This window comes from Zalophus californianus, chromosome 1, assembly GCF_009762305.2.
Source record: "Zalophus californianus isolate mZalCal1 chromosome 1, mZalCal1.pri.v2, whole genome shotgun sequence".
NCBI classification, from domain to species: Eukaryota; Metazoa; Chordata; class Mammalia; order Carnivora; family Otariidae; genus Zalophus; species Zalophus californianus.
Genome location: NC_045595.1, coordinates 25168102 through 25181480, shown reverse-complemented (window position 1 = coordinate 25181480; position 13379 = coordinate 25168102). Strand labels below are relative to the sequence as shown.

Genomic DNA, 13379 nt, shown 5'->3' with positions numbered 1-13379 from the left:
AATTCTCTCCGCTAGAGTCTGGATAAGGTAACAGGGGATGCCCCGCGGCCCGGATCCTCTCCCTCCGTCCTCCCTTCCTAGTCTTCCCAGGGACCCCGGCGGGGCGTGCGGAGGGGGAGTGCCGAACAGCGGCCGGGCGTGACTGCGTCCGGGTCTCGGGCCACCCGGCACAGGCGCCAGCGGGGGTCCCCCGCCCGCCTCACGCCCACGTGGCCGGCCCGGTCTCCCCGCCCCCGGCCCCGCCCCGCCCGGGGGAGCCGCCCCCGAGCAGCCGCCGCCACGGCCGTCTCAGCGGTGCGCTCTCCAGCCCAGCCGGGCCGAGCCAGCGCTGCGCGCCGAGGTGAGTGAGGGAGGCTGGCCGGGAACCCCGCCCCCACTAGACCCTCCCCGGCTGGACGGTCCCGCTAGACGCCCTGGGGCCCGGCACTTTCCGGGGCTGGCTTCTTCCCTGCCTTAACCTACTACCCCGAGCTGGACCCCTACCCCCCACCTCCAGGTCGCCTCCGCCCGTCCCGGTGCCCGAAGCAGGCTCTGCGCGCTCTCCGGCCCCGGGCACTCGGAGCGCACTTGGGCTCCTGGGCGCCACGCAGGTGGGTAGTGCCACCACCGCTCGCGCCGGAGACCCTGACTTTGGTCCCTGGGAGCTCTTAAGCGAAAGTTCCCGGAGCCACTTCCGGGGAGGGAGGCGCCACCTGTCCTCTCCCTCGGTGTCTTTTCCAGCCTTGGTGGGGCGCCCGCAGGTCAGCGTCGCGTCGGGAGCTGCTGGTAGTGGCTTGCAGGGCTGCCGGTCACTTCGCTGCGAGGAGCCGGGCTTTGAGCGCGCAGGGCGGCGGCCGTGGTTCCGGGCCCGCCCGGGGCCCTTGTGCTGGCGGCTGCATCTTTTAAATTGCGCGGCCAGAGGATCTTGAGATAGAGGCGAGGGAGGCGGACACCAGGGGGTTAGGGTGAATCTCGGTGCCTCAAAGCCAGAGACCTGTGAGCATTTTCTGAGTGTGGAAGTTGACCGAGCCGGGTGGAAATGGGTTCCTTTGGGCTTTGGGAAGAGCAGCGCTTGCACGCTCAGCCTCATCATGGACTTGAACGTTGCTGAAACAGAGCGACTTGTTCCTAGAGGACTCTTTCTCCATTTAATGCCCGAACCAGGCTTGCTTCCAGCACTGGGCAGAGATGTGAGAACTGCCAAACAGTAGTTGTCCTGGATGCACCGGCAGAAACTTATTTTAAAGCATTTCATGCGCAACACAAGGTATAACCGCCTTCTTTCTTGGCTGGGGTGTGGAAGAGGAGAGCTTTTCTGTGAATTTGTCATAGCTGTAGAGTCTCAGGCAAGTTACTTCACCCATCTCTGCCTCAGTTTTTTTCAGCTGTAAAATGGGGGTGATAACAGTACAAATCCTAAAGGGTTGTGTAAGGTTAAAGTTCTTAAAATTGTGCCTGATACAGGCTAAGTTTTACTTATGTTGTTCTTGTTATTTTTTATGGCTGACATCTGTCTAACAGGGCATCCGCATGCCTAGCTCCCCAGTGAGGTGGGTATGGGCAGACTCTTGCTCCTTCCTTTGCTGAGAACCCAAATTATTCACACAGTGGTGTCCCCTTCAGTGCTGAAACACTTGGGCTTTGCAGTAATGTTTCCTGGGGTTAAGCAGCGTTTTGCAAAATGTATCTCAGAATAGGGGATTAGAAATGACCTTTGTCAAGGACACTGCTGGGAAATGGGGGTCTCAAACCTTCTCTGGAAGCTCTAGGGTGTGACTGGATATTTGCCTCACTGAGGGGGAGTGGATAAATTTCCACTTGAATTCCTTCAGGCCTTGGGCCCCCTGATAGGCTGACAACCCTGATCTCTGTGAGTGTGGGAGTGTAGTTAGGGGCCCAAAGACCTGATGTTGTCCCCTCCCCTCCATTCACTCACCTCCAGGAGATTGTCCCCTGCATCAGTGGAGCCTGCACCAGTTTAGCTTCTTTCTTTTCGTGTTAGGCCCACAGACAGGAGTTCTGATTCAGGAGACTCCAGAAATCTCCTGAACTGTATATGAGATTGGAAACGTGGATGAGATATGCTTGGAGCACAGGTGTATATTTTTCCAGAGAGTTCCCTTTTCATCATATTCTGCAAAGGGCCTGCGCCCCACAAAAGGGGACTCTGAGCTGCTGGTGGGGATATTCTTACCCCTTGTACAGGAGCAGGCCCAAGTTGTCAACATTACCTCTGTCTCCCATAGGTGAAAGTGCACTCGTGATGCTTTGTACCCTTGCTCAGGGCACACCTTCCAGTGGAAAATTCAGATCTGCCTTAACTTGAGAAAATCCGATAAAGAAGTCAACTGGAGAAAGGAGAAGGCAAGCTGAGGGAGTAGGGACTCCTGGCCTGTGGTGAGGCCATTAGGTTGGGATACAGTTCATGAAAATTGGAGCTCAGATTGTCAGGAGACTCCTCAGAGTCTTTGCATATGCTCTTCCTTCTGCTGAGCACACTTTTCTGCCACTTCTTCTCAGGTCTGGCATGATCTTTAGCTTGGATGTCTCTTCTGTAGAGAAGATTCTCCTGACCACTCTGTCCAAAGCAGCCTGTCCCCCTAAGGGTACCTGTCACATTCTCCTGTAGTATTTTATTCATGGAGCTTACCTGAAATGGTCATACTCATGTATCTATTTATGGGTTTATTGTCTACATCCACCCAGGAGAATGTAGACTTCAAGAGGGTAGAGGTGTTGCCCTCTTTACCACTGAATTCTGGCCCCTTGCACACAGTAGTTGCTCAATAAATGTTCCTTAGTGACAGAATGAATGAGCATCCACTGAGTAAAGTGTGGTGAGCTGAAGAACTTTTTTTTTCTCCTTAAGTAAGCTCTATGGCCAACATGGGGCTCAGACTCACAACCCTGAGATGAAGAGTCACATGCTCTACTGACTGAGCCAGCCAGGTGCCCTGGCCCTAGATAGATTTAAAAAAAAATTAATCCTTGGATGCATTATCTTAATGGTTTGTACAAATATTGTCTGATTGAGATTACTTTGCACAGGTTGAGCAGGTTGAAACGAGTGAAAATGAAATGCTTTTATATATGATTCTGATTAATTGAGTCAGTTCACATTGCTACACGGGAGATCCCCTGTGTGGTGGATGGAGTGGGGTCTGCTGTGGAGAGGTCTGGAGATAAGCTTTGCCTTCTTCTTCACTTTAGTGAACATTGTTCATTCAGTTATGAAAATGGGTATACTTTTTCTTTAAAAAAAGGAGGAAGATTATAGTTATTTGGAGTCATATCTCCACATGTGCCTTAGCCCCTTAGCTCAGCCCTGTTACTCCATTTATTCTAGAATCACTTATGGAGGGAGGGCTCTGACACTGGCCACAGAGCAGTCAAGAAGACCAGCAGTGTTCCTCCCTTGTGGTATTTACATCCCAGTGGCAGAGATGGACAGTTGACAACTAGATCTATAATACGGTATCAGAGAGTGTGGTCAGTGCAACAAAGAAGATGAAGCTGGGGAGGGGGATCCTGAGTGACTGCAGTGGAGGCAGCATTGGTTTAAGTCAGGGATGGTTTCTCTGAGGAAGCAGCATTCAAGCAGAAACCTAGATGAATGACGGATGTGGATATCTGGGGGAAGATAGTTCCGTGCATGTGGACCCCAGGGTTGTGGTTGAATTCCTTTTGAGCCCTGGACTTGGTCTGTCTCTCTGGGGAAGGGGGAGGGGAAGTGAGGCAGTGTGGGCAGAACCTCCCTCACCTCCTCTCCAGATCCTAGCACGTGGCTGGTGTAAGCTCTCGGCACTGTGTGCTCTCGTGGTTGACCAGAAGGCTAATGCCTTCCTTTCCAGAGGGACCTGGAGTGATGATGTTTCCTGAAACTGCCACCTGGGCAATGAGTATGAGCCTCGGGGCACTGCTGGAAGTATAACTCTACACATAGTAAGACTTGCCTCACCTTACCTGTTCTGGCCATGGGCCCCCTCCTCTTTTGTGTCATTTGCTTACAAGCACCTCATCACCTAGAGGAAACCACCTAGAGGGAAAGTAGTTACTTAGTGAAGCTTTGATGGAAAAAAATGAAGTGATGAAAACGTATAGGATCATGGGCTGGGAGATGCATGCTTCCCATTCTCTCCGTTGAGTGGTTGATTGGTTGATCATTTGACGTTACTTAACAAAGCATAAAAGAGGTATGACAGGGAGGCTTGGAAAAAGCGACATCTAAGAAAAGAAAGGGATGGCTACAAGTCACTTCTATTTAGAAGGTGGGGTGGGATGGAAGGAAGAGAGAACAGCATGTGCAAAGGTCCAGATGAAGAGTTACCAGTTCTCAAATGATGTCAGAGTCTCATCGGTTATAGCTGTGTGTGTGTGTGTGTGTGTGTGTGTGTGTGTGTGTGTGTGTGTGTGTGTGTACGCATGCATGGAGTATTCTGTGGAAAAGGAACTGACGTAGCAGCCCTCAGTAAATGCCAGTTGATCTGAATGGCTATGCCTTGTGCTACTGGGCTCTGCACTGGCATCCTCATAGATCAGCTAGAACTGTCCTATGGCACAGGTCTTCTCAGTATCCCCATCTTTCTGACCAAGAAAAGTGAGGTGGGAAGTGGTGAATAACTTGCCAACTGTGTCTTTCTGGAGCTCTGTTCAGTTGTATCAGGGGAGGTCAAGGGGAGGGGGATCTTCCCAGAAGATTGAGTCAGTGATGTCAAGAGAATTGGGTGCTTTTAACTATCTCCGACAGGCCTTGCTTTGGTGTACAGCCCCTGCAGAATGCGAGCCCTGGGAGGGCAGGGGCTGCCCCCCACCAACTGCTCAGTCCCTGGCACAGGGAGGATTTATTGGGGGTTAAGTTGATGCTCCAGGGTCTCTGGTGGCCACGGAACAACAAGGCGGGAGGAGGCCACTGCCTTCTTTCCCCAGGTGTCTCCTGACTTTTCCAGGGTGGACCCGAGAGTCAGGGCAGAGCTGGACATGGGGCCCGGGTCAAAACCGAATGCTCCAATAAGAGAGGCTGGGGACCTTGGCCAGAGCTGAAGGACCAAGCAGGCAGTTTGGTGCCTTGCCTGGCTCATCTAGCTCAAGACCAAACTAGTTATTTAACAGCCCAAGTTAGTTATTTGTCCCGACACCCGACCTCCACTTCCAACCAGCATATGATAACTTTATGGGTCGGGATTTGTTGCTCCTGTGAATAGAACCCCAAGCCCTGAATTCATCTTCCATTCTGAGCTTAATATTTTCCTAGAAGCTGGGGTGGTGATCCAGTGCAGTGGCTGGCTTTAAGGCAAACTGATATGTCTGGAGGGTAGAAGTGCTGGTTGGGCTCCCGTGTTCCAGTGTCAGCTCCAGCATTGAGTTACTAGTGGAGTGACCTTTGGCAAAGTGCCTAACCTCTCCAAGCCTCAGTTTTCCTATCTGTGCATGGGGACTGTGCTTGACTGGACCTTATGGGTTTGCTGTGAAGGTTAATGCACAGAGAGCATACCCCTGTCACAGCCCCTGTGCAGGAAGGGATGGCTGTGGTCATTATCTGGTGATCTAAAATGGACACAGGTCACTCTGTCACTGCGTTTTGCTCAGAAAGGTTTGCTCAAACACACTGGGAGTTCTCCATTCGGATTTGGAAACTTCACCAGGGGCTGGTGCTATGCTTTTTGGAAACGATTGTATTCTGAGCCAAATCTAGATAATGGAGTTGAGGGCAAGTTTATTGTGAGACAGATGCCAGGTGGGAAATGGCATGAGACTCTTTGCCCACCGTGGTCCACCCTCCTGTCCCACGGCCTCTTCCAGGCCTCTCCTGCTGCAGTGGGGGCCTCCATGTCCCCATGGCCCTCAGAACCTGGCCACTTTGGTGGACTGTTTTGGTTCATCTTCTCCACACCCCATCCCAGGTCCCCTGCTGGACCCTCCAATGCAGCTGAACCCAACAGCCCCCAAATGCCCCAGAGGCTTTTCCACCTTCGCAGCTTTGCACCTGCTGTTCCTACTACTTGGAATACTCTTTTTCTCCTTGCCGAACCTCCCACACTCCCCAACTCCAGTGGCCTCTTCTGTCTTTCCTTCTCTTTTGTCTAGAAAAAGAAATGCTCCTTTGCACAAGAAACCTGGTTATATTCTTCATGTACACAAATGCAAACAAATCAGAAATTGTGGAGTAAAAAATGAACTTCCTCCTCCCACATCCCTGGCTTGCTTCTAGAGAGAACATTTATGATCAGTTGGCTGTATATTTCTCTTCTGTTTTGATGTACAGGTGTGTGTACCTGTGAATATCTTTAAAAACCAACAGAATGGGCTCATTTTAAAAAATTTTTTAAGATTTTATTTATTTTAGAGAGAGAGAGAGGAGGGCCGGGGAGAGGGAGAGGGAGATAATCTCCAGCAGACTCTGCGCTGAATGTGGAGCCCCATGTGGGGCTTGATCTCATGACCCTGAGATCATGACCTAAGCCAAAACCAAGAGTCAGATGCCCAACCAACTGAGCCACCCAGGCACCTCTAATGGGCTCATTTTATATGTATTGTTCTCTAGTGAATTTTTCCTCATTTAGCCATATGTCCAAGAGTGCTTTCTCTGTCTATATGCATCTCCCCTCTTTTTACACCCTCACCTCCTCCAAGGGAGGAGAGTACAAGTTTGTGTGGACGTGTATTTTCAGTTCTATCTCTCTCTCTGCAGTGGGATTGCAGGTTATATGGTGACTCTATGTCTAACATTTTGGAGAACTGCCATACTGTTTTCCAAAGTGGCAGTGCCATTTTGCAATCCCACCAGTGGTGTTTGAAGGTTTTGATGACTCCACATCCTCACCAACTTGTTACTGCCCATCTTGTTTTTACTATTGCCATTCTAGTGCGTGTGAAGTGGTATCTCATCGTGGTTTTGATTTTCATTTCCCTATGGCTAGTGGTGTTGAACATCATTTTTTTTAACTTAATTTTTTTTAGTGCAGTTTTAGTTTTAGTTTTTCTTTTAATAGTGAAATTGAGAGAAAAGTACAGAGATTCCCTTTATATTTCTGGCTCCCACACGTGCACAGCCTCCCCCATTATCAGCACCACTCACCGGAATGGTACATTTGGTACCAAGGATGAACCTACATGGACACATCATGATCATCTGAGGCCCATAGTTTACCTAAGGGTTCACTCTTGGTGTTTTGCCTTCAGTGGATTTGAACAAATGTATAATGATAATTATACACACAATGATAATATCATACAGAGTATTTTCACTGCCCTGTGAATCCTCTGTGCTTTCCCTATTCATCTCCACCCTCCTACCCCCCACAACCACTGATCTTTTTACTGTCTCCATGGTTTTGCCTTTTCCAGGATGTCATATAGTTAGGATCATACGGTACGTAGCAATTAGTTTCTTTCACTTAGTAACATGCATTTGAAGTTCCTCTGTGTCTTTTCATAGCTTGATAGCTCATTTCTTTTTAGTTCTGAGTAGTATTCCATTGTCTAGATGTTCCACAGTTTATCCATTCACCTACTAAAGACCATTTTGGTTGCTTCTAAGTTTTGGCGGTTATGAATAAAGCTGCTATAGACATCCATGTGTAGGTTTTTGTGTGGACATAAGTTTTCAGCTACTTAGGGTAAATACCAAGGAGTGTGATTGCTGGATTGTGTGGTAAGAGTATGTTTAGTTTTGTTAGAAACCCACCAAACTATCTTCCAAAGTGACTATACCATTTTGCATTCCCACCAGCAACAAATGAGAGAGTTTGTGTTACTTTACATCCTTTTCCAGCATTTGGTATTGTCAGTGTTGTGGATTTTGGCCATACTAATAGGCATGGGGTGGTATCCTATGGCTTTAATTTGCATTTCCCTGATGACATATAATGTGGAGAATCTTTTCATATGTTTTTCTTTCATCTATATATCTTCTCTGGTGAGGTGTCTGTTAAGGTCTTTGGCCCATTTCCAATTCAGGTTGTTTTCCTATTGTTGAGTTTTAAGAGCTCTTTGTATGTTTTGGATAACAGTTCTTTATCAGATGTATCTTTTGCAAATATTTTTTCTAGTCTGTGGTTTGTCTTCTCATTCTCTTGGAATTATCTATTGCAGAGCAGAACTTTTCAATTTTAGTGAAGTCCAGCTTATCAATGATTTCTTTCATAGATTGTGTTTTTGGTGTTATATCTAAAAAGGCATCACCATACCCAAGGTTATCTAGATTTTTCTCTATGTTTATCTTCTAGGGGTTTTATAGTTTTGCATTTTATATTTAGGTCTCTGATCCATTTTAGGTTAATTTTTGTGAAGAGTGTCAGATCTGTGTTTAGCTTCATTATTTTGCATGTGGATATTCATTTGTTGAAAAGATTATCTTTGCTCCATTGTTTTGCCTTTGCTCCTTTGTCAGAGATCAGTTGACTACATATATGGGGGTCCATTTCTGGGCTCTCTGTTTTTTCCCTCGATCTGTTTGTCTCTTATTTTGCTAATAGGTCTTGAAGTCTGGTAGCGGCAGTCCTCGAACTTGTTCTTCTTTAATATTGTGTTGGTTGAATATCTTTTCATGTGCTTGTTGGCCATTTGTATATCTTCTTTGGAGACGTGTCTTTTCAGATCTTTTGCCAATTTTTTAAAAATTGGGTTCTCTTTTTATTATTGATTTGTAATTGTATATTCTAGATTCAGTCCCTTATCAGATACGTGATTTTCAAATATTTCCTCCTATTCTATGGGTTGTCTCTTCATTTTCTTGGTTGTATTCTTTGAAGCCCAGGATTTAAGTGTGATGGAGTCCAATTTATCTATTTTTCTTATGTTGCTTGTGCTTTTGGTGTCATACTTAAGAAATGTTTGCCTAATCCAAGTTCATGAAGACTTATGCCTTAATTTTCTTCTAAGAGTTTTATAGTTTTTAGTCCTTGAATTTAGGCCTTTGATCCATTTTGGGTTAATTTTTATATGTGGTGTGAGGTAGAGGTACAAATTCGTTCTTTTGCATGTGGATATTCTGTTGTCCCAGTTCTGTTTGTTGAAAAGACTATTCTTTCCATTGAATTCTCTTGACAACCTTGTTGAAAATCAACTAGCCATAACGTGCATGTTTATTCCTACCTCTTAATTCTGTTGCATTGGTCTGTATATCTATCTTTATGCCATACTCCTGTCTTGATTACTGTAGCTTTGTAGTAACTTCTGAAATCAAGAAGTGTGAGTCCTCTTTGTCCTTTTTCATGATTATTTTGGCTTTTTGGGTCCCTATATGAATTTTAGGGTCAGCTTGTCAATTTTTTGTGAAAAAGGTAGCTGAGATTTTAATATGGGCTGTGTTGAATTGGAAGGTCAGTGGGTAGTTTTGCTAGCTTAACAATATTAAGTCCAGGTCCCAATGCATCACTCGTTCATTGGTTGGCTGACCCTCAGCATTCTGTCTTTCAGGTTACAAAGACAAAAACCCAGGGACATCAGCATCTCTTTACTTTGTTGAAGAAAGTGACAAGTATAGGGTAGTGTCTAATCTAAGTCCGGAGACCTTGGATAAAACATTTGACTCCTGAATGTGTGAAATGGGAGTGCCTCTGGCATGGACTGAGCATTATGGCAGACATGGTTTCTGTTTATCTGAGGGCATGATGGTGATCCCTAGAGATCCTCCCATAGTTCCCTGCCTCCATGCTTGAGAATCATGGTGAGAACTGGGGCCCCCCAGAGCCATGGAGGCACCAGGGAGTGGTGGAGGGTATTGGATAAGGCTGCATTTTAACTTGTTTTATCTATTGAGCAGAGGTAGGATTTCATTTAAGGAAAGGGTGCTGCTGCTAAAGCAATTTTAGCCTCCTTCCCCCAAACAGGCATCATGGTTTAAAGAATGGAATAAAAATAAGAAAGGAATACTATCACATATTAGAAGATTAGTTTACACCTCTGCCTACACTTATGCATTCCAGATGTCATGCTTTGGCACAAGTCCACAATTGTATTTGTAGAGAAGAAGAAATAAAGAAGTGAAGCACCTATATGTGTGTTAACAGGAATCTGGTTTTCCAAACTGAAGGAACAACCCAGGAAACTACATTGGGAAATACAAATGCACTCCACCTCAGCATGTTCTCCGCTGGGGTGAGGGGCTCCATTTTAAACAAAATGGTGCTACTGTGTGTGAGAGATTGGAGCTGTTTATCACCGTTGTTCCAAAAAAAAGCAATTTAAAAAAGTATTAATTTGGGTAGAGTTTCTGGTTTGTTTCTGGAGGGGAAAAAATGATATGCAATGGAAATTATTTTGAGATCGTCAAAACCCAAGTTCCTGTGGTTTACCAGGTTCCCTTTACCCAATCTGTTAGATCAAGCAGTTCATAGGGATTTTATTTCCATTCTTTATTGAGGGGTGTGTGTGCATGCATGTGCACATGGAAAGTTAGGGGAAAAACACAATGATATAACCCAGGCCCAGAACAAGGAAGCGTGTTACGGAGCTGAAGTTCTAGTCTCAGAAGATGCAGCTTAGCTGCCCTTGTGTAACCTCTTTCTATGACACATCTCCCATGGGGGTGCTGGGGATGGTTTCTCTCCAGCATGGCTTTAATTTTACAAAAGCCCTGTGCAGTCTTGCAAACTCAAGTGGTTTTCTCAACAGATCACTCACATTTCATATGTTCTGGGCTGGGTAGGGCCTCACTAATCCTTGGCCAGCATTGTGAGTCAGAAAATATTTAAATGACCGCCTAGGCCTTTGAGGAGAGAGAGTTGGCAAGTGGATTTCGGGAGGTGGAGTGACTCTTAAACAGCAATGCAGTAAATGAGTGGCAGAGCTGATACGAAGGGGAGCAACTCTGTTTTATTATGCTAATAAAGAAAGTTTTATTATCTTTCCGAATGAGATAATAATGATGATGCTACCAAATGCTATAGAGCACTTCTTATACAGCGGAGTCCGGCCTTTCCTAGCTGTGTTTGACTGTAAGAAATAAATCTAGACTATCAGCTGGTGTGTTTGTGTGTGTGAGCGCAAGAGTGCATGCAGGCACATGCGTATCCAAAATGAAAGTTTGGTGAGACAACCCTTACCTTATGTACGTTTAATGTCCTCTGACCATTCTTTTCTACATTAGTGAATTTATGCTTTTTTTTTTTTAATGATGGCTCTGAGACCCAGTAGATTTATTTCATGAGTAGGGCAAAACCTACTGTTTGAAAAACACTATGCTGGATAGTTTGCTGTGTGTTTACATGTACTACTTCATTTAATCCTCCTCTCAAAAACCTCAGGGAGGGGGTATTATTATCCCCATTTTTGGATGGGGAAACAAAGGCACAGAGAGGTAACTTGCCCAGGGTCACACTGTGAGTGAGTAGTGAGCTGGGAATGAACCCTGAAAGGCTAAGTCCTATTACAAGTTCATGGTGTGAACCCAGGTCATGTACCTGTCTCCCGTAACAATTAGGGAAGAAGGTATAATTTACTATCCTTTTTAAAAAAAATATTTATTTTTAAAGTAGAATCCATACCCATTGTGGGGATTGAACTCGTGACCCTGAGATCAAGAGTCACACACTCTACCAACTGAGCCAACCTGGTGCTCATTAATATCCTAATGAGTTGTTACATATTGAAAAGGTAGCCACAAAATAGATACAAAATTAATACTACTTGTTTGACTTAAAGTTGCATTTAAAAACACATATATCCACTATGATGGCTTTGATCAATACATAGATATTATTCTTCCTTGGTTGCTGTATTTTGTGGGGTGTTTATTTTTTTAAAAGATTTATTCATTTATTTTGAGGGCAGGAGTGGGGAGGGGCAGAGAGAGAGGGAGAGAGAGAGAGAGTCCCAAGCAGACTCCACGCTGAGCAGGGAGCCCAACGTGGGGCTTGATCCCATGACCCTGAGATCATGACCTGAGCTAAACCCAAGAGTCAGACACTCAACCAACTGCACCACCCAGGCGCCCCATGTAGGTTTTTTATTTTTATCTTCTTAATCATCTGATGACTTGAAATTTCATGTAAATACGGATAATAAGGGATAATTTCTGATGGAAAGTCAGTTGTTTTGGAGGTGTATTAGTCAGGGATCTCCAGAGAAACAAAACCAACAAATACAACAGGATGTATAATATATAAAAGTATATAATACGTATTACATAGTATTATATAATGATGTATAATGTGTATATATATAATATATGAAGTGTACAATGTATAATATGTTACATAATATTTATTATACAACAGTGTGTGTGTGTGTATGTTTGTGTGTGTGTATCTATCTCACATATACCGAGCAAGAGAGGGAGAGAGAGATTTATATTTATTTTAAGGAAGTGGCAATCCCCCTATGTGAAGGTGGAGGCTAGGCAAATTTAATATCTGCAGAATAGGCTGGCAGGCTAGAGACGCAGGGAAGGCAGTTCAAGTCCAAAGGCAGTCTCCTGGCAGAATTCCTTCTTGCTAGGGGAGGTCCGTCTTTGTTTTATGAAAGCCTTCAACTGATTAGATCAGGCCCACCCAAATTATGACAAACAATTTATTTTACTCACAGTCTACTGATTTAAGTGTTAATGTCATCCAAAAAAAAAAAAAATACCTGCACCTTCCCAAAACTTCTAGAATAATGCTGGACCAAATATCTGGGCACTTGGTCTAGACAAGTTAACACATAAAATTAAGCATAACGGAGTAAGATACTGTTTGGAGTTGTTCAGAAGAAAGGAAAAAGGCAGTGGGAAGCTTGAGTGTGATATTGGTACAAATATGAGGACATTTCAGAAAGAACTCCCTCTCCCATGACTGATTGCCAAATAAGCCCACCTCTGGTTCCCAGGCAGTTAGAGGAGCTCAGCATGGGTTTGCAGATGGGAAGGGGGTGGCAGGTGCAGATTTTCTTGCTTTGAGTTGAATGGATTTTTCTTCCATTTCTCTCTTAGACCAGAGACCTGAGAGTTCATGGATCCAAGTCAATAGAGCCATTTATATGCAGCCAGCGGGGGCTTGTTGAGTGGATTTCTCTGTAGGGGCTGTGTGCTGATGTAGCATTTGTAGCTCAGCCTAAACTTGGAGGACTTTGCTCCCTTCTCCTGTGCCACAAGCTACCCAGTGACCTGTGGCTCACTGGCCGCAGGAACTCTCTGGGGTTGTTTGGGTGTGATCTCAGGTTGTCTATGAGTACATGGTATCTAGACAATATTAAATTTATTATTTTTTTCATTTTCTCTGATTTTTATTGAGGTATAGTTCACATACCATAAAACTGATTCTTTTAAAGTGTGTGACTTAGTAGTTTTTAGTATATTTGCGAGGTTGTGCGGCCATGACAACGATCCAATTCCAAAGCATTTTCCTCACCCCAAAATAGAGCTTTTATTTTGGAAGTAATTTAAACATTTGAGAACACTGCCTGCTGGATCAGTCCCATCA

The 13379-nt window shown here is 45.2% G+C and overlaps 2 protein-coding genes across 5 annotated transcripts in view; one reads left to right on the top strand and one right to left on the bottom strand.

The window, feature by feature from the left end:
* The first annotated feature begins 255 nt into the window (after positions 1–255).
* Positions 256–13379, top strand: part of ARHGEF3 (Rho guanine nucleotide exchange factor 3) — a 308196-nt gene continuing 295072 nt past the window's right edge. For 2 of the 4 annotated variants that reach the window (XR_003518294.2, XM_027585488.2), the window contains exon 1: positions 1185–1246. Coding sequence is in view for 1 of the 4 variants with exons in the window: in XM_027585488.2 (XP_027441289.1) it covers positions 1200–1246 (47 nt within the window). In the remaining 3 variants the exon portion in view is untranslated. Of the gene's footprint in view, positions 341–501; positions 591–1184; positions 1247–13379 lie in introns of those variants that run through there. The other 2 variants (XM_027585490.2, XM_027585491.2) reach the window with 2 other exon arrangements.
* SPATA12 (spermatogenesis associated 12) lies at positions 2324–4958 on the bottom strand. The gene is given in 6 exon segments (XM_027585430.2): positions 2324–2327; positions 4400–4575; positions 4577–4683; positions 4686–4752; positions 4754–4844; positions 4846–4958. Coding segments are annotated over 6 exon segments (558 nt in total).